Source organism: Schistocerca americana, chromosome X (genome assembly GCF_021461395.2).
Source record: "Schistocerca americana isolate TAMUIC-IGC-003095 chromosome X, iqSchAmer2.1, whole genome shotgun sequence".
Lineage (NCBI taxonomy): Eukaryota > Metazoa > Arthropoda > Insecta > Orthoptera > Acrididae > Schistocerca > Schistocerca americana.
In genome coordinates this window covers 464,838,947-464,865,977 of record NC_060130.1, presented here as the reverse complement: position 1 = coordinate 464,865,977, position 27,031 = coordinate 464,838,947, and the positions used below count along the sequence as shown (strand labels likewise).

Here is a 27,031-nt window from a genome sequence, read left to right as displayed (position 1 = left end):
GTTAATGATTAAGAGCTTTTTGTAAAAGAAACTTCACTGTTAAAATGTAAATTTGATACACTGTTAGTAATTTTTACTTTCTATCCATGTATTAGCTATCAAGAGAGTTTGGCATCAGTCATTACATCCATTTAATGAACATGGGAAAAGAAAATGAGATTCCTTCATTTTAGATCTATTCATTTCTTATGAGGATTGCTACTTTCTGACTGTGCAACATTTCTACAAATGTAATACAGACTGAATACTCCATTATTTTTCTTTATTAGTGCAATGCTGGGCTGTTTAATGTAATATTTAGGAGATCTCAAAAGGCAGGCACTGATGTTTGAATGTATTTTGGTTGTGCTCGCAGATTCAGTAACAGAGTTATTGCTAATCAAGTTTTTGGTTTTATTGTTTACAGTTCACTTCAAACCACATGTCTGAAATAAGAATGGTTACTATATGAGGGGTAAGTAAATTATTATCTGCAATTTAGTTCTATTTTTGTTTATTTTGGCAGTACTGTAATTTTACGTTGATGACACATGCTTTGTTCATTTGCTCTTATATCTTTGCAATTTTCAAGCTGCTAGGTTAGTTTCGATATCACTGCCATGCTGTTAATCATGGCTGCTCCGCTGTCTATTTGCACCAATGAAGAGCAACATTCAATGATCTGTTTTTTGTGGTTGGAAGTTGTATCAGGGGCCGAAACACGGGAACAGTGTTTTGCTACTACGGAGTGTCTACGAATGGATTGAAAAAATTCCGAAATGGTCGCACAAGTGTTATGCACGATGAAGGAGCCGGACGGCCGTTTACCACCACAAATGAAGAAACCATTGAGTGTTCACGTGAAATGATTCTCTTGGACAATTAACTATTGATGAAGTGGCACATCGCCTGCAAATTAGTCACGGTTCTGCATACGAAATCACCCAAAACAGACTTGTGTTTCATAAAGTTTGTGCAAGATGGGTCCCAAAACAACTAACACAGCTGCATAAACAAACATGATTGGACATCAGCAAAAAACATTTGGATTGCTATGGTAACGAAGGGGACAACTTCTTATACAGGATAATTACTGGTGACGAAAGGTGGATCCATCATTATGAGCTGGAGAGTAAATGGCAGAGTATGGAATGGAAACATCCAAATTCGCTGTGCAAGAAAAAGTTCAAAACCCAACCGTCCGCAGGAAACTGATGCTTATGGTTTTTTAGGACGCACAAGGTCCAGTACTGGAACATTATGGGGCAAGTGAGCCTTGAGCAGCCGCTGGTGAAGTATCAGTGCAGTAGCGAGCTGCATATGTAGCTTTCATATTTGTTTTGTAGTTTTATTCTTAATTTCTTTCCGAGTGTTAGTGCACTTGCATATTTAATTACATAAAATCCTTGCATATTCTCGTATTTGAGAGAAGTAATATTGTTTATTGATAGCTGTAGAGTATAAATTCGCGGAGTCGTTAGTCAGTTGTTTGTTTTGGACAGCCAGTGCGCTTTTGACACAGCTCAGTGAGCCTTGAGCAACCGCTGGTGAAGTATCAGTGCAGTAGCGAGTCGCATATTTAGCTTTCATATTTGTTTTGTAGTTTGATTCGTAATTTCTTTCAGAGTGTTTGTGCACTTGCATATTTAATTACATAAAATCCTTGCGTATTCTCGTATTTGAGAGGAGTAATATTGCTTATTGATAGCTGTAGAGTATAAATTCGCGGAGTCGTTAGATATTAGCAGTAGGATGGATAGGGTGTGCGCGTGCTGTGTGTGGGCGCAGGAGGAACTTGCCACGGTTTGCGAGCAGCTGAGCGTGCTGTTGGCCACGGTCAGCCCCCTTCAGGCTGCTGCCTCAAGGTGCAGCGACAGCGGAGGGTCTGGCGCATCGCTTGAGACACCACAGGTGTCGCTTGCTGCGTCTGCTGACTCAGCCGTCGAGGCCCCTCTAGTGTACCCGACGTGTTGGGGCCACCCTCACCTCAGGGTAAGTGGCGGGTCAGTGGGCAGGTGGCCACTCCTTCAGCAGGGACTGAGCAGGCACACGGGGGCAAAGGCTTGCTGGTTATTGGGACCTCCGTTAGGCGGGTGATGGAGCCCCCTAGGCAAATAGCGTACAGGGCTGGAAAGAATTCTAACGTGCACTCGGTTTGCCTGCCTTGCCTGCCAGGGGGCCTCATCCAAGATGTGGAGGCGACCTTGCCTCTGGCTATTGAGCGTACGGGGTGCAGTCGTCAGCAAGTAGTTGCTCACATCGGCACCAATGATGCCTGTTGCTTGGGTTCTGAGGCAATCCTCAGTTCGTACAGGCAGCTGGCGGATTTGGTGAAGACCGCTGGCCTCGCAGGCGGGGTGCAAGCAGAGTTCTCTATTTGCAGCATCATTCCCAGAGTGGATCGGGGTCCTTTGGTTTGGAGCCGAGTGGAGGGTCTCAACCATAAGCTTCGTCGACTCTGTGACGGTCTTGGTTGCAGATTTCGAGACTTGCGTTATTGGGTGGGGACACCCCTAGATAGGTCAGGGGTGCACTACACAAAGGAAGCAACTACTCAGGTAGCAGAGTACTTGGGGCGTGCACATGGTTTTTTTTTATGCTAGGCAGTAGTGCAAGGTGTCCTGATGAACACTCACCAGTCAACGTGCAGGCAGGGAAATCAGGGCGCGCTCAGTGTAAAGACACTTCAGCTATCAAGATATTAGCAGTAAATTTTCAGAGTGTTCGGAATAAAGATCCTGAATTTACTGCCCTCCAGGAAGCGTGTGGCGCGCAAATTATTCTCGGGTCTGAGACCTGGCTGAACCCTGTGATAGGAAGTTCTGAAATATTTAGTGATGGTTGGAACGTGTATCGGAAAGACAGATTAGACACTGTAGGAGGTGGTGTCTTCATTGCAGTTGACAAAACTATTGTGTCTACTGAGGTTGAAGTAGAGTGTGATTGTGACGTTATCTAGACACATTTAACAGGGCTAGAGGAAATTAAGTTAATTGTTAGGTGTTATTACCAGCCATCAGGTTCCACCGTGACTGTTCTAGAATCATTCAAAGGGCGTCTACACTCTGTATCGCAGAAGTACCCGGATCATGCTATATTAGTCGGAGGCGACTTCAACCAACCTAGTATAGACTGGGATGTCTATGGATTCATTACAGGTGGTACAGACAAGCCATTGTGTGAATTACTTTTGAACACATTTTCCGAAAACTGTCTTGAGCAGCTAAATTGACAGCCAACGCGTAATGGAAATATTTTGGATCTGGTAGCCACGGACAGACCAGACCTCATCGACGGTGTCAGTGTTGAGACATGGATTAGTGATCATGATGATGTCATTACGACTATGGTTAGGAAAGTTAAAAAGTCGGTCAAGAAGGCTAGGAGAGTATTCTTACTAGAAAGAGCAGATAAGCAGTTGTTAGCATCCCACTTAGTAAATGAATCGATTTCATTTACTTCCGGTACAATGGACATGGAAGAATTATGGGCAAATTTTAAACACATTGTAAATCACACATTGGACAAGTATGTGCCGTAAAAGTGGGTTACGGATGGAAAAGACCCACCGTGGTTTAACAGCGCAATTCGGAGAATGCTCAGGAAACAAAGGCAGTTGCACTCGCGGTACAAGAAAGATCGGAAGAATGAGGACAGGCAAAAGTTAGTAGAGATTCGTGCTGCTGTAAAAAGAGCGATGCGTGAAGCGTTCAACCACCACCACCGTCATACCTTAACAAAAGATCTTGCTGAAAACCCAAGGAAATTCTGGTCTTACGTAAAATCGGTAAGCGGGTTGAACGCTTCCATCCAGTCACTCACTGATCAATCTGGCCTGGCATTGGAAGACAGCAAAACGAAAGCTGAAATTTTAAATTTAGCATTTGAGAAATCTTTTACGCAGGAGGATCGTACAAACATACCGCCGTTTTAGTCTCGTACAGATTCCCATATGGAGGACATAGTGATAGACATCCCTGGGGTTGTGAAGCAGCTGAATGGGTTGAAAATAAGTAAATCGCCAGGACCTGATGGGATTCCAATTCAGATTTACAGACAGTACTCTACTGCATTGGCTCTTTACTTAGCTAGCATTGATCGCAAATCTCTTGCCCAACGTAAAGTCCCGAGCGACTGGAAAAAAGCGCAGGTGAACACACACATGCACACATTTTTTAATTGTTTAATGAAGCCTCACACTGCCACAGTCTCTTATGTTTTCAAATTACCTTACTTGAATTTCATAATTGTTTGGATATACAAACTGTATTTTTTCAATTTTGTTTGTTTCTCAGTGTTACAAGAATAACTTTCTATCAGTGCAAATAAAACTTTGCACAACTGAAGGGGTTGGCGAAAGAAAGTGTTAGCCCCCAGTTTAGTAAGAACTAGTCTGATGATGTTATCTGTTACGTTTCCAAATGTACCACTGCACCACATGCTGGGTATTAGTAGTTTCAGTGGTACTATCAGAAAATATTGTCTACTATGTAAGTTGTTCTATCTTTCTGAATTTATGATCTTGTCTTAGACTTTGATGAAACATAGCATACAATAATTCCAACGTGGGTTAGCACTTTTTTCTGTCACCTCCAGTTTAAGATATCATATACATTATTCTGCAACTTAAAAAAGAAAGAAAGATGCTTACTCTTAGTTTACAGGAGATTAAAAAATTAATTTGCAGTAATTTCATTTATCATCAGCTCAATCACAATAACATGGTTTAGTGCCTGGTATTTTTTTCGGTTTCCAAAACGGTCTTAGTGCATCAATTTTGCAAAAGGTAGAGTTGATGCTAACATACTCGTCTGGAGTGTGTGATGTCATAGTTTAACTGTAAGGTCTTGTTTAGGTAGCAATGAACACTGTGGTTGGTGGAGGTAATAAACGGTTGACATATGTAGAGATGTGGTCATACATCTATATTTGATATTATACTATAGTACTCGTGAAAAATTGTGACTATTGACATCGATTCTTCCAGCACCCCTTCACAAATACATGTCTCCTCAACTACCTTCTTGCTGACAATTCAAGAACTGCCTTATTGGATAATATTTTCAATTGCTTCTTTTGTCAGCATTTCAACATCAATGAATGTAAACTTCTTGTTGCTTCTTGCCACATTACCTTTCACCTTGACCCATTTACGTTCAATCAGATACAAATGATCATGATACAGAGGAAGCCTGATTACACTACGCCTGTTAGTATAAGCCTGTTCGTCGACACTGCAGCATGGAGTTTTTGGCTTGCACAGTGTTACTAACTACTCCTCCTCCATGCCAGGCTCAACTTTATCCAATGGATCATTTCTTTGTACCCAGAGCAAAATATAATCTTTCCCCCACTGCATTATTGTAGTGTTATCCATCACAACAAAGTGGTATGGCGCGTTGTGCATCACTACTGCCACATTTGGAGAAATATTTTGCAAAAAATCATGAGAAAACCACCTCATGAAAACTGTGGCATTCATTTCCTCACGATAGATGCCTTGCTTCCTCGAATGGAACAGCAATAAACAGTTCAGAACGAAGCCGTGAGCAGGTCCAGGGTGAAGGACGACTGTCCTGCCACCCTTGCCTGCTTGTGCTTTCACTATTCCTTGTGTTATGCAACCTGTCTACCGCTTTGTTAATGTGTGACAAGCATTAATGCACATCTCATCCAGCCACACTATGTCTTCAAATGTCATGCTCATCCAGGAATGGAGATATCTGCATCTCCAGGACACTGTGTCACTTCTGTCAATGATAGATGTCTGAGGCAAAAACTTTTCGTACCAGAAACCAAGCTCGTGAAGACAATTTCAAAGTGACAACCTACCCACATTGAACAGCTCTGCTTCTTTCAGGCTGAAATGAAGTTTCTTTGAAGCATAGTATTTCTTGCATTGGTAATAAGTATGCACATGGATCAGAATTCTGCTTCCAATGCTCAATATCTTTGCAGCCAGTAACTTATTTTTAGACAACCTCTTCTATTGTGAATTTCATTTTCAGAGATGCTGCTCTGTTGTTATTAATGCAATGTCAATACAAAACAATCATTCACAGGACCTGACAACTGCAGGACACTTTAACACGAAAAGAAGACCGCTTTACAATGAGAACTGACAAACATAGATGCATCTAATGCAGGACATCAAGTGGTACTATTTATCTATGGTGTGGCAACAGGGGCCCTTTACCAACTGAACTGTTGATGGCATGGTAGGAAAAGCCAGCTCACCATTTGTGTTACCTGCACAACTGTGTCATGTCTCCTCCAGTGAGAAAAATGTCAAACACCACAACTTATTTTAAACACACTATATGTGGGTTAATAGTTTATAAAGTGTGTGATTTGAGAGATTGTCTGATGATTTACAAGCTGTTTCTTATCTATTCTGATTTTCTGGATGTGGCAGTTTTCTTGCAGGGTGAGAAGATGTTTTTCATTGTTTATTCTTATCTTTTCCATGTGTCCTTGGTAGTAATTTTATGTTGACGGTGTGTTTGGCAAAAGCTGAATGATTTCTCCTGTACATCCATGCTCTTTGTATCTAGTGTCATATGTTCTATTAGTTTCACCTATGTACCTTCCATTACATGTATTACATTTTAGTTGATATATTTCTGATATGGATCTGTATTTTCCACTGCTTTCTGAAAATAATTTTGAAATGAATTACTGGTTTGGTGAGCTGTTTTCATGCCACGTTTTCTGAAAACAGTAGATCTTTTGTGTGTATTTATGACTGTATATCACTGTATACCATCTTTTATTTTATTTTCTCTCACTGTGTTTTTCCTGGTCTTGGGTGTCTTATGTTCATGTGCGAGTTTATACTTGTGTTGGTGAGAGCAAGGGTTTGCTATTTTCTGTTTCTTTATTTTACAGTGCAGCTTTGTTACTAGGTTTTCTTTCTATACACTGTTCGTGCCTATTTTTACTGTGGTATTCACTGCTACTTGGTAGTTGTTCGTGTCTAATGATACAGTGTTTAGTTTGTGAAACATGTTTCTAAGTGCTGTTTATTTGTGTAATTTTGGGCGATTTGATGTATTACTGTATCTGTTGTGTTTTATCAGTACATATCAAATATTGTTTTTAAACTTCATGGTTAGGTCCAAGAAATTTAACTGTCTATTTTGCTCTTTTCCTGCTGCAAAATCTACCTTACCATGAACAGAATTCAAGTCTGCATGTAGTTGGTCAATTTTACTGCTTGGTTCATCTATCAGGAACAGGATATCATGCACATATATAATCCAGCACAGGATGTAATACCTTTTTGGGACTATTTTGTTCAATATCAGCAGTTCTACAGGTTCATACTATGTTTGGTATGGTTCAGACACTGCCGATTCCATTGGTTAATCCTTTAATTTGCAAATAGAGTTCATTATTGAGATGGAAATAATTTTTTTTCTGTCTCTTAGCAGCTTGACTATTTCTTCAATGTATTCACGTGGATGTTTACTGTGTATCTTAAGATTTTCTTCTATAAAATTTATTGTGTATTACTGGTATAATAGAATACATGTTCTCTACATCAAATGAATGGAGGGCGGTTCCGTCTGTATGTCTCATGTACTGAATCAATTGTGTAGCGCTTCTTGTAGTTCTATCCTCTTGTAATTTGCAATTCTGAGAAAACACTTTCAAAACGTATCTCACAAGTGGGTATGTGGGAGCACTTCTATAGTCTGTACTAGGTCTGACTGGGGCTGTGCACTGGTATTTGTTTACAACAGTTTTCTTTTTTCGTTTTCTTCTTCTGTGTCTTCAATGCCTTTCAGTGTGTTTCGCAACTTTTTCTGGAATCCATAGTTGGATCTAATTTTAATTTCGTAATTTTATATTTTGTGATGAACTCTTGTGTACACTGTGTTTCCTTTAACTGCTTTGGTAATGATTGTGGTATGTTTCTGTAGTTCCTTTTTGTGTTTTGTCAATGTTATGGAGTGTATTAATTTGGTTTCCAGTGTTTATTTTCATCTGCATTATGCTTTTGATTTTATTGCTTACTAGCTTCTGTTAGACCAAAGTTACTCACTCATTTTATTTATATTTTGCTGTATGTGAATGTTTTCCAACTCAGCTACAAGTTTTTCAATGCAGTTATCATCTATCTGTGTACTGATATTGTGCTTGTGACCTTTTTTTGAGCTGTTTTGTTTCTTTAGAATATGACACAGTGTCAATAAGATTTACCAGTCTCGGATAGAAGTGATGTATATAATTATATTGGATATTATTTGTCGCTGTGTTAGGTGTTTTTTTTCAGCTTTCAAAAATGCTGTATTTCTTTTGTGTTTTTTATTATTTTTAATTTTTCTATCACTGTATATGTCTGACTTTCAACCGTACTAACAAGTTGGAGTTAAAAGCAGTATTACTCAAACTTTTGTAAGATTAAGATTTGCATTGTGCAGATTCCCATTCAGGTAGTGGTTTTTTAAGGTACTGGTTTTTGGCATAAAGAGATTTAAGCTTAGTTGTTCAGCCAAACTTTTCGAGCTATTTGTTATGTATTTGTGTACTGGTATAGCTGTTTTTAACCAGTACATTAATGTATTTAGGTATAATATTATTTGATTTGCAAATGCTGTTAAACTTTATATGCTAGGCAGTTTTATGTAGGTTGAGATTTATCCTTCTAAACTTCATGTAGAGATCACTTGAAAATGCCTCGGATGGCATCCACAACATATTTGTTCGAATGGCCATCTCATCTCATGAAATAGCTGATATAATCAGTTAATACTGATTTTTCTATCTTAAGCTTACTGCAAGTAAAGAGTGTTTTTCACCAGATACGTTTTGATTTTTATTTATAAAACATCTGCTGTGTTCATTTTGGAAATATGGATACATAATGAGCCCACACATTTTGGTATTTATAAATTCAAGACATGTAGAACAAGTCAAATTTAGCAAAGTACTGCCGAAAAGGTATAACATCCTGTGCCTGATAAATGGCCCAAGCAGTAAAAGTGACCAATTACAAGCAGACTTAAATTCTGTTAGTAGTAAGATTAATTTTACAACACAAAATGGACAAAACAGCCAGTTAAAATTTCTTGGAAACTGCCATAATCGTTAAGGAAAACACATATGTATTCAAGACATAACAAAACTCACAACAGATATAACAATACACCAGACGCCAAATTACTCAGAGTCACACAAACACAGAGTGAGAAAGGAAAAGATGCTATATAATGACATTCAACCACAAATACATGCAGAGAATATACCAATAAAAATGTAATACATGTGATGGATACAGGCATGAAAATCATAAAAAAAGAAAACACACACACACACACACACACACACACACACACACACACACACACAAACAAACTGTAGAGACAAATTATGTATCCATGTTTCCACAATGGGGCCACAGAAAGTGCTTTATAAATAAATAGCAAAAAGTGTCTGGTGAAAAATATTCTACTTACAGAAAGCTTACAATGGAAAAAAAAACAATAATAATTCATTGTAGCAGCAGCTGCTAAGACGGCCATGCAAACAAACATATAATGTATATAGCGTTTACTGTTTTCCCAGAAAGTAACAATATAAAAAATAATATTGTCCACATTTCCAGTTGCTTCTGGTAACACAGGTGTTTGAAAATGTACAAGAAGACTTAAGCTTCACCTTGATGAGAATAGCTTCCAGAATCACCTATACTTGAATTCTTGTTTGTTGACAGAACCGACTGTGGACCTTTGGTGCAGAGCCGGGTGGAGGGTCTGAATCAGAGGCTCAGATGGTTTTGCGACCGTGTTGGCTGCAGATTCCTTGACTTGCGCCATAGGGTGGTGGGGTTTCGGGTTCCGCTGAATAGGTCAGGAGTTCACTACACTCAGCTGGCGGCTGCACGGGTAGCGGAGGCTGTGTGGAGTGGACTGGGCGGTTTTTTAGGTTAGAAGGCCTCGGGACAGTACGGGGCGGGCTGCAATCTCAAAGTGTGCATAGCAAATACAGGACGTGCTTGGATCAAGGAACAGTCGGAATTGTAGTTGTAAATTGTTGTAGTTGTGCTGGCAAAGTCCCTGAGCTTCAAGCGCTAATAGAAAGCACAGAAGCTGAAATCGTTATAGGTACAGAAAGCTGGCTAAAGCCTGAAATAAGTTCTGCAGAATTTTTTACGAAGTCTCAGATGGTGTTCAGGAAACACAGATTAGGCAGAATTGGTGGAGGAGTGCTTGTGTCTGTAAGTAGTGGTTTATCTTGTAGTGAAGTCCAAGTAGATACTCCGTGCGAATTGGTAGGGTGGAGGTTATACTTAACAGTCGAACTAAGTTAATAATTGGCTCCTTCTACCGACCCCCAGACTCCGATGATATAGTTGCTGAACAGTTCAGAGAGTCTCGTAACAAATAAATACCCCACTCCTAGGGTTATGGTTGGTGAGGACTTCAACCTTCCCTCGATATGTTGGCAAAAATACTTGTTCAAAACCGGTGGTAGGCAGAAAACATCTTCCGAGATTGTCCTAAATGCTTTCTCCGAAAATTGTTTCGAGCAGTTAGTCCACGAACCCACGCGAATTGTAAATGGTTGTGAAAACACACTTGACCTCTTAGCCACAAACAATCCTGAGCTAATAGAGAGCATCATGACTGATACAGGGATTAGTGATTACATGGTTGTTGTAGCTAGGATCAATACCGTTTCTTCCAAATCAACCAGAAACAAACACAAAATAATTTTATTCAAAAAAGCGGATAAAGTGTCACTAGATGCCTTCCTAAGAGACAATCTCCACTCCTTCCGAACTGACTATGCAAATGTAGACGAGATGTGGCTCAAATTCAAAGATAAAGTAGCAACAGCAATTGAGAGATTCATACCTCATAAATTGGTAAGAGATGGAACTGATCCCCCGTGGTACACAAAACAGGTCCGAACGCTGTTGCAGAGGCAACGGAAAAAGCATGTGAAGTTCAGAAGAACGCGAAATCCCGAAGATTGGCTAAAATTTACAGACGCGCGAAATTTGGCTCGGACTTCAATGCGAGATGCCTTTAATAGGTTCCACAACGAAACATTGTCTCGAAATTTGGTAGAAAATCCGAAGAAATTCTGGTCGTATGTAAAGTACACAAGTGGCAAGACACAGTCAATTCCCGCTAATGACCTCAGCAGTTGAGCGCCCTTAAACCCAACCAACCAACAGTCAATACCTTCGCTGTGCAGTGCCGATGGTACTGTTACCAACGACTGTGCCGCTAAAGCGGAGTTATTGAACGCAGTTTTCCGAAATTCCTTCACCAGGGAAGACGAATGGAATATTCCAGAATTTGAAACACAAACAACTGCTAGCATGAGTTTCTTAGAAGTAGATACCTTAGGGGTTGCGAAGCAACTCAAATCGCTTGATACGGGCAAGTCCTCAGGTCCAGATTGTATACCACTTAGGTTCCTTTCAGATTACGCTGATACAATAGCTCCCTACTTAGCAATCATATACAACTGCTCGCTCACCGATAGATCTGTACCTACAGATTGGAAAATTGCGCAGGTCGCACCGGTGTTTAAGAAGGGTAGTAGGAGTAATCCATCGAACTACAGACCTATATCATTGACGTCAGTATGCAGTAAGGTTTTGGAGCATGTACTGTATTCAAACATTATGAATCACCTCGAAGGGAACGATCTATTGACACGTAATCAGCATGGTTTCAAAAAACATCGTTCTTGTGCAACGCAGCTCTTTATTCGCACGAAGTAATGGCCGCTATCGACAGGGGTTCTCAAGTTGATTCTGTATTTCTAGATTTCCGGAAAGCTTTTGACACCGTTCCTCACAAGCGACTTCTAATCAAGCTGCGGGCCTATGGGGTATCGTCTCAGTTTTGTGACTGGATTCATGATTCCCTGTCAGGAAGGTCGCAGTTCGTAGTAATAGACGGCAAATCATCGAGTAAGACTGAAGTGATATCAGGTGTTCCCCAGGGAAGCGTCCTGGGACCTCTGCTGTTCCTGATCTATATAAATGACCTGGGTGACAATCTGAGCCGTTCTCTTAGGTTGTTCGCAGATGATGCTGTAATTTACAATCTAGTAAGGTCATCCGAAGACCAGTATCAGTTGCAAAGCGATTTAGAAAAGATTACTGTATGGTGTGGCAGGTGGCAGTTGACGCTAAATAACGAAAAGTGTGAGGTGATCCACATGAGTTCCAAAAGAAATCCGTTGGAATTCGATTACTCGATAAATAGTACAATTCTCAAGGCTGTCAATTCAACCAAGTGCCTGGGTGTTAAAATTACGAACAACTTCAGTTGGAAAGACCATATAGATAATATTGTGGAGAAGGCGAGCCAAAGGTTGCGTTTCATTGGCAGGACACTTAGAAGATGCAACAAGTCCACTAAAGAGACAGCTTACACTACACTCGTTCGTACTCTGTTAGAATATTGCTGCGCAGTGTGGAATCCTTACCAGGTGGGATTGATGGAGGACATCGAAAGGGTGCAAAAAAGGGCAGCTCGTTTTGTATTATCACGTAATAGGGGAGAGAGTGTGGCAGATACGATACGTGAATTGGGATGGAAGTCACTACAGCAAAGGCGTTTTTCGTTGCGGCGAGATCAATTTACGAAATTTCAGTCACCAACTTTCTCTTCCGGATGCGAAAATATTTTGTTGAGCCCAACCTACATAGCTAGGAGTGATCATCAAAATAAAATAAGAGAAATCAGAGCTCAAACAGAAAGGTTTAGGTGTTCGTTTTTCCCGCGCGCTGTTCGGGAGTGGAATGGTAGAGATATAGTAAGATTGTGGTTTGATGAACCCTCTGCCAAGCACTTAAATGTGAATTGCAGAGTAGTCATGTAGATGTAGATGTAGATCTAACAACAGGTACTTTCACTGAAAGGATTACACTCAGAGAAAAGAAGAATAAGTCTGCAAAGATGTGGGTATTACGATACAATTCAGTAAAAGATAGGAGAAATCGTATTAGTACAAGGACTGTAGTGCAACAATCCAAGACCATTTTCAGCGCACAATGCACTACGAGGAAAGTGCATATTAAATTATTCACAATAATTACTGAAACATTAACTAACTTTGTGCTAGAACAATTCAAATAAAATCTACACATTTATTTACCAACCAACCATTCAAATTATGATCAGTATGTTCGGCAGACTCAGAAAACACTGACTTGATCGATTAAGGGCTGCTTCTCAACCTAAAACAACCTTTGCAAATGAATAAGGTACTACTCACATACATCAAAGGAACAGAATGATCACATATACATGGAGGAGAGCAGGAAATGGTTTTTTAGTGTATCACTTGTAAACAGAGCAAGAAGAATGACGAATGACACTTGCTTCCAGTAGTCTCCTCCTTAGACAATAATATAGTTTGTGGAATATACATGTAAATGTATAGTGACAATCTTAATATTGTAACAAAATGCAACATTTGTAGGTATGAGTGTGGTGCAGAGTATTTTAAGTCTTTTTCTGAATTCTCGTACTCCTGTTCACATCAACATACTGTAGATAATTCACAGTACTATCACACAAGAAATGGAAGTAGCTCATTTACCCATGTCACTCCCCACCCCACTACTCAACTGCTATCAGTTTTGGATATTAAAATTAATAATAAGCAAACCGAGTTTCAAAATTGCTCTCTGAATAAAATTTTAATTGTTTTGTATTATGGACAAAATAATCATTTTCTTCACTTACTAAAAAACATTTCAAACACATCTTAAAACTGGTCATCTAACTTACCTGTTGGTTTGGTGTAATTGAGAATGATGATTGGTAAATATTAGAGTTTATCTGTGTCAATGGAAATGTCTGTCTCCATATGTCTGCTTTGATCTGTGATGTAACAGTGTTCTGTTGTGTGACATCATTGAGCACAGCATGTTTGAAATAGATTGTGTTTACACATGGCATGTTGGAGTAAGTGGTTGCACATTTTAGTGTGGGATGCTTATGTTGCTGAATTATTTGTGAGTGATGTTTGTGTGGCACTGGACTTAAGTGTTGTGTGTTACTTGATGTTTTGGAAGTTTGTTTCGGTTGCCTTGATATTAGGTTTGTTTCATGTTGTTAATTATTGGTTACTGATTTGTTTTTGGTTTTGAAATTGTTAGTACACTGTGTCGTTAATAGTTTGAAAGATGCTTTTTTTTGGTACTATGTACGGATCTTACAAGAAAATTACTAGTGGTTCATCGGTTGCTGCTACAGGCAACAATATGACGTCTACAATGATATTTCTCCAGTTACATGGTCTGTCGAAGGTGAAGATATCATGGAGTGTGTTGTACTTATTTTGGTCTCATTCGGTTTTGATAAGAGTTCTGCTACATTATTAATAGATATTAAGTTGTAGGTCAGTGACTAACTTCTAGGTAAGAGATTATTAGTTAATAATATTTCATCATCAATCACAAAATGATATTTTTTAATTGGTGTCCAATGTGATTCAGAGCTACAACTCCACTTTCAAGGGCTGTATGGCTATAATGGGCATTAAATTTGCTCCAGTTTTCACCTAACAGTACTAGAATGAGACAGCTGTTAAATTTATTGAGATAAACTGTACCACACATGGGATTAATGAGAAAATACTAGAGACATGTGAGAAATAAAGTCTAGTGACATATTTACTCGAGCTTGACCAGTGCATAACTATCATCTTCTGCACTGATGAAAAACTACCACATTTGAACTTATATTCTGCAATTAATTATCTTGTTTATGATAGCATTACATGACTCAAATGCTGCATATGTAACATATGTTACGGTGATGTGATGGCGTTTTGGATTTACTATTATGTAATTATCTCATTAAACCTAACAACTGTGTCATTCTGTTACTGTTAAGTGAAAAACTGAAGCAGGTGTAATGCACATTATAGCCATTCATAGGTTTCTCTAGACATGTTATGGTTGCCATACTGTTGATGCTGCAAATAGATGTGTTTGCCATCTTGATTAAGTCACATTTCAAATGAGACTGTGGAATCTGGCATTTCCGTATTGGCTTTTTCCCCATCCTAGTTTCTGAGAGCAAACCAAACTACATAAAATATCTTGGCACACTAGTTACTACGATTATGCTATATGAATACTAATGTATGTGAAATGAACTCCCAGCAAAATTTATTTCAAAGTACTGTGTAATCAAAGAGTTAACATCTGACATGTTACCTTGCACACAAGGCATATTTATAAACTAAACTAGTCAACAAACTGTCAAAGTATTGCCAAATCACAACCTACATCTACAACCTCTCTCTCTCTTACCTTTGCAATAAGATCCCATCCTACAATCACAGCCCTATAACCTCTCTTTTGATGACGAACAACTTGTCCAATCCTGTATCTTAAATGTGAAGGGCGCTCATATCTTATTTCCGTGCCCATCCCAAAGTAACCCGCATTTCTATCATACCGCATAACTTCAACTGCAGGGGATGTATTGTGTTCATTGTAGACATAGCTTCTTGTATAACTGCTCAGTTCCGGAAAATAAACTGGAATAAAAAATATTTTTTTTTTTTTTTTTTTTAAACAAACAAGAAAACAAAATTATTGTAGTGTGCTGCTCTTGTCACTTCCCTATTTACTATTATGTGGCATTTTTATTTTTCTAAATGTGTAATATCAGTTATTTTCACAGGGCAAAGAATTACATTCACATACATGTAAATCACGAGATATACCTTGGACAAGAGATGAAACAAGACCATCCCATCGTTGTTTCCAAGCTCCTGCACTGAACAGTACATCAGTTACTTCTTTAAAGTCATTGATAATATCAAATAATGCTTGTGTTCTACCTGTTGTACTGCTTAAATATGAGGAAAACAGGTACTGAACAGGAACACACAGAAATAACAATCCAAGCTGAAAAATTTCACGATTTCTGAAAGGCATTTTGAAACCAGTGGGAGATCAATCTTTCAGCACATGACCTGCAAAGAAAAATATCATATTAAAAGTCTCATAACCTCATATGGTAGTAAAATAGTGTTAAACATAATTTGGTTGGTTTATTTAGGCTATTCAACAGTGTTGTTATTGGCACCCTGACATATTAAGATATGAATGTAGTCAAAATACTCAAAATTTAAACAATTTTGGTATAAAATGTGACACAAATGCCAATTTATCACACTTACACAGTAAACTGAGCATGTAGAAACAAACTTTTATTTCAGTCATGGCGTAAAAATGTTTTGTGAAAAGTATTTACCCAGACAGTTCAGGTAACTGTGACTGGGTAATCAGTTACATAATAAATCAGGGATGGACAAATGCAACAGTACTACAGACACAGGGACAGCACAGCTTCAACACATTCCCACAGTCAGCTAGTGTTAACCCCTCTCCACCCACTGTAAGACTTCAAGCATCAATTCTTCCAAACTAACATGAATACAACAGCACAGTGTGTTGACCTTGCATCATTAGTATTGTTTCCGTTAAGTTTTCATTTTTGGTAATAACAAAAAAGTTAGTGGGAAGAAAATAGGTCAGTAATAGTTAAGACTATCAAGAATCTAATAAATCCTTGAACAAGTATTATGAGAAGTGACATTTCCAACTGCTTCATATGAAATTAGTCATCAATATGAATACTGAAGACAGTAAAGTGAAATTTTGAGCTAAGACATAACAAAGAAAGAAGTAAGTGTTCCTGTAAATAGGTATATCAATTTTTTAATTACTATTAGTCACAAGATATTTAGAGTAAGAAAAATCTTGTGGTACACAATGAAGTTGTGATGAAGCTAACCTGTCAAATAACTCTTGGAATAGCATAAGCGGTGTGTCCTTTCAACGGTAGAGAATTTGTAAGAGAACGTTTTGTGAATGTCACAAGAATTCTATTCCAGCAGAAATTTCTCTCTTCGAAACGGTTCCTCTTCCAGAAAGAACAGTTTGCTGTAGATGTACTGCTGAAACAGCAAATTCTATGGAAGAAGAACTAAGGGACAGGAATGAAGATTTGTTTTTTTTATTTCCATTTTTATTTGGCAAAAGCACTAAAGTAACTGATGTTGCTGAAATTACTGTGAGTAGTAGCTGCTGACACACAGTTCAACATCATAGAAGAAATACTTGATCTTGTCCCAATACACGACATTTGCAGCCAATGACATTTTCTAGTTTAGTAAACAAATTGACAAACATAGCTGCAGTTGGGAAATATTTTTGTCAGTCAAAATAGGTGGGCTCTTCCAATGACTGGTCTCAAGTCTGGCAAGAAAAACATCAAAAGAAGTTGGTCTCCAGCATGAAATACCAGAAATACACTGTATGTCTTCTACCTGTGACAGCTGCAGAAGATTTTCCCAAACACTAGCCACATAGTGTTCTTATAGCAACTGACCTGCTTGCACTTCCTGTGAGCCACCAACTGTGTAGCTCTAGTGCCCAGCACTAATAAATGGATGAGCCACCAATCCCTCATACATGTTAAGATCTTATACTTTATTATGTGACATGTTGCAGTGGTAAGAGATATCATTCTCATTCGGGATGATGATAGTTTTCATCCCCATCCAACCAACCACATTTCAGTTTATGCATGGCTTTAGTGCTTAATGCAAATGTCAGTATGGTTCCTTTGTAAAGGATACAACCAATTTACTTCCCCAACCTAGGCTTGTGCTCCATCTCTGGAGACTTAATTTGTGTGTGTGTGTGTGTGTGTTTTTTTTTCCTTCTTTTTTTTGGGAGGGGGGGGAGTAACACAAAATCGAGATGTGCTCTACTTATATTGAGAACACCTGGTAGGAGTACACAACGTGTTTTTTATAGAGATTCCCACTGGAGAGAGTTGAGCATCTAAAACCAGAAAAATACACAGCCAATTAAATGTTTCATACCTCTTTTCAAGCTTCAGCAAATAAGCGTCCTAAACAAATGATTCAATATTCAACCATGAGCCACACAAAAATATTAAACCACTATTTGTTCAAAGATGAAGCTTATAATGAACTCTTGTCAAACAGTTTCCATGCAAAGCATGAGATTCACACCGTTGTTTAAAAGAGAAACAAGATTTCCCCCTTTTATGTGTGATACATCAATTGTAATACACTTAGACCTACAATAATTTGCCAGTACCTGCACCAACTAATTTGCCGCATCCTTTGTAGAATACAAGGGTGGTTCGATAAGTCTGGTAAAAAAATGTTTGTTTTGTAAACAATTCACCTTACTTCTCTACAGTCTCCTTTGATGGATATACTCTTGTCCAGTGATCCTGCAGCTTTTCCACCCCATTGGAAAAGTAGGTTCTGTCAAACTCTGCAAAACACCCATCAACTGCAACTATCACTTCTTCATTTGATGAAAATTTCTTCTCATGAAGTTTTATTTGGTGACCTTGCACTACTGTATCATTGATTTTGTCACTGGTTTCCTTTGTGATGACTTCAGTTGGATGGGCAGAGCAGCTTCACCTTTGGTGCTTGTTTGACCAAGATTAAAGTAATTAATCCCAAAGTAAACAGTCTTCAATGATGGTGCATTGTTTGCATGAACTTCATCCAATTCTGTTTAGATTTGTGCAGCAGTCCAACTCTTAAAATAAAAATGTTTAGTAACAGCACAAAACTGTTTTCTTTATCTTCAATTGCAGTCAACTCATTGACCAATTTGGACAGCATTCAACAATGAACCATACACTGCTGAAACACTTGACATGATCCTTGCAATAATCAAGCTTACCAACCATGAAAGCACAACAAAAACATTCTGTTGTTTCAGTGAAATTTACCAGGCTTAACAAACCACCCTAGTACATAAACTTTTCTTGAAAGAGACTACACCTTACTACATATCACTATCTGCAGACATTTGCAATATGTACATGCAGATATTAAAGGCAATAATTTGTCAAGGTAATCGTATAGATCCAGACTCATTTGTTGTCCCCCCCTCCCCCCTCTTTGCACCGTGAAATGTAGTAAATTACTTTAGGCTAAGTTAGGAGGCATTTTTACAAACAGAAAAACTTGAAATCAGTGCCCAATGCATGTCAATGGTATACTCTTTGAAGTGCGACGTCATGTTTTATTGGTTTGGTACAGATGATTTTTTTATTTTTTACATGTGTCTGGATATATGTTGTTTGTGTATTTTGTGCACTACATGTTTGTTTGTTTACTTATACATTCATCTTTAAGCATTGGCACACAAACAATACTGTCATGAGTAATGTACAAGAGGTATTATAAAGTATGATTGACATGTTAAAGACACACCATGGTGCTGGTACAACATACAATGAAAGTACACAATAAAAGAACATACATGATACAACATGTGTGATACACAAGAGATTTCTCCACATGTTTAATAGTTAAATGCGGAACTAAACACATAAGTTACTTACTAAGTTTCACATAATAAAAGAATAGAGGACATACACAAAAATTCCCAAGGTGGTTAAATGTAAAATGAGAGCTGAACATTATTTAATTAATTGCATGTTTGTTATAGATCTGATACACGATCCCACAGGAGAGAGAAAAGAAAATAAAGAAGGTAGCAACAAACAGTATTACAAGTTATTTAGTAAATTATGTCTACTTTTGAAGAACTTTAAGATTCTTTAAGAGTGTAGGAAGCCCTGTCTTTCAACCATTTTTAGGTCTTATTTTTTTTTTTAGAGATATGAGCGCCAGCATGTTCCTGCGCCCGTAATGTGTGTTTGCTTTAATCCTATGCCTTTGCAACTGCCTTGTGTTTTTTAAGTTGAGGTGTAGGTATTTCTACCTTTAATGCTTGATTAGCATTATGATTATATACGTCATGTCTAACGTTTACTTTAATGTACAAAAGGCAGCTGTACATAAAGAGAGATGTGATTTTCATTATCTGTAAATTTTTGAAATAAGGCCTATATGTTTTGGTATTTTTTGTAACCCTGGAGATAATCCTGATGGCTTTTTTTCTGCCAAATAAAAATTTTCCTGGTCCCTGGATAATTACCCCATAGAAGAATGCTATAGCTTAAATGTAATATTACAGTGATAATTTCTGCTGTTGCTTTCTCAAGATAAACCCAATGTTATGTTGTTTTCCAGTGGCAATTTCCCAAGCCTATCTACAAACTGGGATTTAGCTAACAAAAATCCCTTGTGAAAATGAAAGGTTGCATACTAAAAAACTGCTTGCCTCAAGATTATTAGATGTTGAGTGTTAGCTCATGGTGTTCAAGGAAGGATCCAGCTGCAAGCCTTTGAAGATTCATCTTAGCATTTGCTTGAACTGATTTACAGAAACTACATAAACTCTATATCAAAATGGTCAGAGAAGGTATAAAGGAAGGGGGCTTAAAAAAATGTATGTGCAATTTGTCATTCTAGACGAACATCCAAGGCCAGTAATTTAACTGCTCCATCACCCTGCTTCAAATCTTCAGTTAAATTGCACATCTGAACAGGCTTCTAGTAACAACTCACATGACAAAGTGAGCGGATAAGCATCAAATGCTTTTTGCAAAGAAAAACATGTCACACTGCTGCTTCCATCTCCACATTCCAGTTTGTTGAACAATACAAATTCTTTTCTGAAATGCTTGTAAAATTTACACCATGCCCCCCTTCCCCTATTCATTGTTCATAATTTATGTATGACATACATAATATATATCAAAAACGAAGACATTACTCTCTAATACAGGTTTTCTGAATTTACAGTTCAATTTTAGTTTTTATAAATGAAAAAACTTAGCTAGATATAGAAATGTGTATTAAACATGGGATGAAAACAGTCATCAGACACAGCTACATTTCAGCCTCTTACCACAAACTTTATTTCACATTCACACTCATTGGCTTTGCAACCTTTCAACCCAACAGTCACTTTCCAACCTCAGGCTTCCTGCGTCAACACAATCAAAACTTCGCTTGCAGGTGTGTTGATTAAATTCAACAAAGTATTGTACCACATCAAAGTAACCACATTCACAACTATAACTTGTGCCACTTTTGCTGTGGAGGAGTAAGAAATATGGATTTCTGGGAATATTCTTATTGCCTAGAGGCCATAATTCCATATTCAGTAGAATGGTAAGCAACCTGAACAATCTCTCAAAAAAAGTGATCACCCTCCATAATATTCCTACATGAGAAATAATTTATCTAACTATGTTCTGGTGCTACGAAGCTCAAACAACAAAGGCTGTACTGGAAATTTGTAGTTCAAAAATAAATTTGTTTCTTGGGAAGGGCGTGTATCACTAAATTTAAACACTGACAGTGCATACAAGTGTAAGTTGTTTCCAGAAAATAAACAGTATGGGCTTTATACCACAACCTACATTTATGAAATGGCAAACAGTAGCTAAAGGAAGGTGGGATCCCTCAACTTTTTAACGTTCAATTTAGCTCTATTTCCTATCGACCTGCAACAAACGGCAATAATTTGGGAATGTTACCGGTAATATTGCTTTTCTTGAACCTTCACATCCTAATCTGCACAACGATGCAAATGGCTTGTTTTACACAACCTTTGAAAAAACACGCGACAACAATTATCAACTGTTCTCATTTATTGGCTGACACACCAAACAAAACATTATCACTAACAAAAACAAAAAATCGGGATACCGTTTTTCTATGGCACTTGGTGGGGAACGGGGAACTTTTAAATGAAACACAAATCGTTTACGCAGAATATATTAAACATGAACTGAAATACACTGGGTAAAAGTGAAATAATTTTTAGTACATATGTTTCACGCTAACTACCAATGGGCATCATGTTATCGAACATTATTTTTTCTCCAGTGCGTGAAACGCTTATGAGACTCTCGTGTACCTGCTCGTTTTATTCTGCTACACTTGTGCACTGGCAAGCCGAAATCATATTGAATACGAACTGACATATTAGCAACAACGTAATGGCATTATTTAGTCGCCGCGGCTTGTAGATGCATGAATTTTGCACCTCAGCTGTGTCCTCTCATTTTCACAATACAAGCTGATCTATAGCGTTCGCTATCATATTCCCACTAAGTCCACACGGCACACCTCCACACTTCAAAAACAGGACATTTGAACATCTCGCCACGAATTTGTATTGGAAGATAGTCCACATGTCTTGCGAGACTGAACTTGCATCATTCGACTACGAATGCACACCGGAATTGAACGTCACAACATTCTACAAAGCATTTGAAAAGCGACATTCACACAGGCCCTCGAGGGAACGGTGCCGGACGTCAAGATCAAGGTTGTTAAAGAAACAAGGTTAGATGTCGACAATGAGGAAGAAAGGATATGGTCGTCTGCTTGGATATGAACTTAACCCATTTTCGCCTCGCTCACTCATATTGTAATAGACGATTTCATACCTTTCGGTCTTCGTAAGGCAGATTCATACAAGATATCAACGAAACTTCAACTGAATATCAGGTAACGCCACCGTCAAATGTTGTGTTCACATTATCGCTTGACCCAGAACCGAACGGTGAAAGTTTGATTAAGAGATACCACTTGTGATATAAAAATCAGAACATAGTATAATACTAGCAATAACAATGTTTCTTAATTTTAAATTCCCAAAGCAAACTTCATAATGGAAGTTCTTTATCAATTTAGTATGATGAACTGCTGAGAAGTGAAACAACATTTCAAAACATTGAGATTCATTTGTGGTGATAATATATACACAGAAACAAATCAAACAATATTTCTAAGTGAATGCATATCGTCTTTTTGACTTATCCATTGTTTTTTCCCATGTAGCAAATAATGTCAGAAACAACTGTAGTTCTCTCTTTCAATAGAGCTGATTGCTTTACTTGAGAGGAAGTTATTTAACCCTAGCAATGCATTCCCATAACCTGCACTACCAGGGGGTGGGTAATTTATGTCCCCTCGAAAAATAAAGAGAATTTCGTCAACCATTATTAACTTATATTCATAACATCCTTTTTAAAGAGATAATGATGTATTACTAGGGTCCAAAGTATGAAAATATCTTTTAGCACCTACTTAACAACATCAACAAGCTTTCAGTAACATGTACTACCAGGGGAGCGGGGTGATCACTTTATGGCAGCCCTACAGAATTTTTAAAAATTTAAAATGCAAATTTCCCAAATTGTTGTTGACCTTTACTACAACATAATTTTTAAAGAGATACTAATGTGTAAATAAGGTCCTGAACCTGAAATTATTGAATATGACAACCACTGGCGAAAGTGAGAATTACTAGTATTTTTGGGTTAAGTTTAAGTGAAAAGTTTAAACCATTTGTTGAGTCCAGTAGCAGAGTTCATTAAGAGAATAAATAATATTTGTTTCAAAGTTTTGAAATATAAAGTAACTAACTAGATTACAATATTTTCAAATGCTGGGAATAAAGTACAGCCCCCCCCCCATCCTTGGTATTGCGAGAGTTAATGAAAATTGCATAAACAATTTATGTTCTTATTCACACACAGTGTAGCCATCAGTTCTGTTCAGTTGTTGTTAAAACCGAATCATTTTTTCTTTCAGATATCTGAGCTCATCAGCAGAAGAACACTGAATGGAAAAAATATGCAAGTCATCATGGAACATTTGCACAAAAACAGAGAAAAATAATAAAAAAATAAAGACTAAGGATGTTAAAGCACAATATCCACGACTATAATATAAGTGAACACGGTGATGTTGGGTTAACGTTTGACATTAAGAGAGGACGACACCATTAACGACACCAGTGTCAACGTTGAAACATTCTTCCCTAGAAACCACGACCTCCTGTTCCGTCCAGTCCTGTTCTGTTCTCTTCCTTTGATGGCCTGTGTGAACGCCGTCATTTGAAATGCTTTCGGGAATGTTTTGACGTTACGTTCTGTCCCTTTTCATCAACTGTTGGGTTGGGTTGGGTTGTTTGGGGGAAAAGACCAAACAGCGAGGTCATCGGTCTCATCGGATTTGGGAAGGATGGGGGAGTAAGTCGGCCGTGCCCTTTTAGAGGAACCATCATGGCATTTACCTGGAGCGATTTAGGGAAATCACAGAAAACCTAAATCAGGATGGCTGGACGCGAGATCAAACTGTTGTTCTCCCGAATGCGAGTCCAGTGTGCTAACCACTGCGCCACCTCGCTCGGTCATCCACTGTGAACCTACCTTAAATCTTTAATTAATTATTTTTCTTTGTTTTAGTGACACGCTACAAATGTTCCATGTAATTTGGATATTTTTTCCATTGATTGCTCTTCCACGAGAGCACCAAGGTATCTGAGAGCGAAAAATGATTCAAGCTGTACAATAACAGCACAGTGAGAAAGGTTACACTGTCTACAAATAAGAACATCAATTGATGATGCAGTTTTCGCTAAACAACATTTTGGATCATCTGAAATGTATGATATTGGGCCTCATCTTTGGTGCATCATGTAAAGATGATGTGTTATGTGATATCATGACGTTTGGTCTTTAGTTACTATAGCATATATTGTAACAAAAATATTGTGATACATTTACCTTTCTCCCAAGAGCAATGTACATTATCTATGTTTATGATAAATTAAGGCTATTTTCGAGTTTTTTTTAGCAACTACAATCTCAGAAAGTTTTAGGAAATTAGTAATTTGCACGACGTTTTTTCTGTTGCGTTAATAGAAATCTCGTTTTGTGTACTAATTGCTTCAGTTCATAAGGGATTAAAAGATAATGAGCAGGCTTCACTCGTTGAGTTCACTATCTCATAGATGAGACAGGAAGTGAATGTGAGAGTAGCAAACCAAAATCAAAAATTTATAATGTCGTTTTCAAATGTTCCATTATACAGGAATACACAGGAGAGCTTCTCTAATTTAATTCTCATATCACGGAAAAGTTGATGGAAGTAGATATTAGTGTCAGTGGCATTGAGAAGAAGCTGTAATCGTCAAAACTGAACAAAGCACAAAGCTCCAGAGTATGATGAAATTCATTCAGATTCTATACTGAATTTGTGGCTGAATCAGCCGCTCTTTTAACTATAATCTATCGTAGATCCCTAAAACCAGAAACCATGTCCAGTAGTTGGAAGAAAGCACAGGTCACACATTTACAAGAAGGGTGATAGAAGTGATCACAAACTACTGTACAATTTTCTTGACATCGACTTGTTGTAGAATCTTAGAACATATTCTGAGATCAAGGACAATGAGGTGTTTCGAACAGAATGACCTAATCCATGGCAAGCAGCATGGATTTCAAAAGCATTGACCATGTGAAACTCAAATCTCACTTTTCTCATATGACTTGCTGAAGCTTTGGATCTAGGCAGTCAGGTAGATGCAGTATTTCTTGATTTTACAAAACTTATTTGACTCAGAACCACATCTATGCTTATTATCAAAAGTATGATCTTATGGGGCATCAGCGAAATTTGTGGATGGATTGAGGGTTTTTTTATTATCTCAGGTAGAGAGTCATCAAGAGATGCAGAAGTTGTAATTTGACAGTGTCACATAGGGAAACAAACGATCTGGTATGTTAAAAAGTATGGATTAAAAACCCTAGGTGGTGATGATCACAACAATATCTTTATTTACAACTTGTTTCAGCTCACTGATGAGCCATATTCATATCTAAAAACAGAAAATTGCATATAAGAGGTGAAATATAAAAAGGTATAATTAACAGTTAAACTTCCATAATACAATACATACCAACATGAAACAACTTTGTTCAATGTGTTCAGCCACCAGGCATTACACATCATCTTAATTTGTTGAGCTGAACTGCTCTGATTGAGTTGAAGAATTATCTGGACATGTATACTCTTTGACACAAAACTTGACTGACAGCAGGCCGCCATACAGTCTAAGTTCGCACCGATCGCGGCATGGGACAAATTAACTGTCTACACAGATAATGGGCTAAGTCCCACATCTCCACAATCTTGCAACACTGTAAAGGCTGGTCCACACTGAGCGCGCAGCGCCGCGCCGTGCTGCGCCGCGCTGTTGCATCCCGCACACAGCTGTAACAGAGGGGAGTGCGCCGTTCCAGTTGGAGCGCGCGCATGATCTGAAGATGGGGCGAGCCGAAGCCCCGTCTAAACTGAGCGCGAGCAAACGCGCCACTTCCTTTGATGTACTGACAACAGCCGGAAAACTGCGCGGCACGACGCGGCGCAGCGTGGTTCGCCGTCCACACTGAGCGCGCGGAGCCGCCCAAGGCCGTTTAGCGCAGCGCGGCGCGGCGCAGCGCGCTCAGTGAGGACCCGCCTTAAGCTTCGGCAGTTCCTTGAGGAATTCTTCAGTTCGAGTTGCTTTTCTGCGTCTACGCCTTCGGTAAAGTAGTAAATAGCGCATAACCTAAACGCAACGTCTCGCGATCAAAACCAATTGTTGCCTTAATTTTTATAGCGCTTTTCATGTGTATGTTGAAGTATTTAGTGTAATAGTAGCACAGCTACAGTGTATTCTACTTTGTGACACATGGTAATAACAGTTACATCCCATAACACTTTTGTTAAAGATTTCTTGGGAGACTGTTTACCTCTGAAAGCTGCATGCACCAAGGTTTTCTGCAGCCCATTTGTTGGCGCACGCCAGCTGCTGCCAAGGCGGCGCTCCACTCCCTTGCACTTTGTCGATACTGTCAGCAACCGCTCATTGCTTTGGAGAGTATAAAATGCATTATTTTGCCGAGTGACGCTTCACAAAAAAATTTCTTAGCATTTGAAGCTCGATAGCAAGGGAAGCAGACAACGTGTTTTTTTTTGTTAGTAGTAGTGTATTAGACTATTATGCAAGACATGAGTACACCTCAAAGTTAATTTTATAGCGTATGACCCAATGTTTTACGTTACTACATTGGTTAATGTTGTTCTTAATGCTTTAGACCTCGTTTCTTTACCTATTACAGGCGATTCTTAATGCAACTTTTTGTCGGAAAGTCATATGTTTTCGTGAAGCCACAGTCAGTAACTGTGGAGTTTTATTGTCGTGGTTTGATTTCTTATTGTAAATGTATGCAATAATCTGTGTGAATATCTTGCAGTGCATGATCCATCGCAAAGCTGGTACACTACACATTCTGAG

The 27,031-nt window shown here is 38.4% G+C and overlaps 1 protein-coding gene across 2 annotated transcripts in view; it reads right to left on the bottom strand.

Moving 5' to 3' along the window:
* Positions 1-22,193, bottom strand: part of LOC124556724 — a 70,394-nt gene extending 48,201 nt beyond the window's left edge. The window contains exons 1-3 of one of the 2 annotated variants that reach the window (XM_047130720.1): positions 21,815-22,193; positions 15,697-15,948; positions 15,278-15,507 (exon numbers count right to left, since the gene is read on the bottom strand). In XM_047130720.1, the coding sequence (XP_046986676.1) occupies positions 15,278-15,507; positions 15,697-15,910 (444 nt within the window). In that variant the 5' untranslated portion in view covers positions 15,911-15,948; positions 21,815-22,193. The remainder of the gene's footprint in view (positions 1-15,277; positions 15,508-15,696; positions 15,949-21,814) is intronic. The other variant, XM_047130719.1, reaches the window with a different exon arrangement.
* Positions 22,194-27,031: the final 4,838 nt, after the last annotated feature.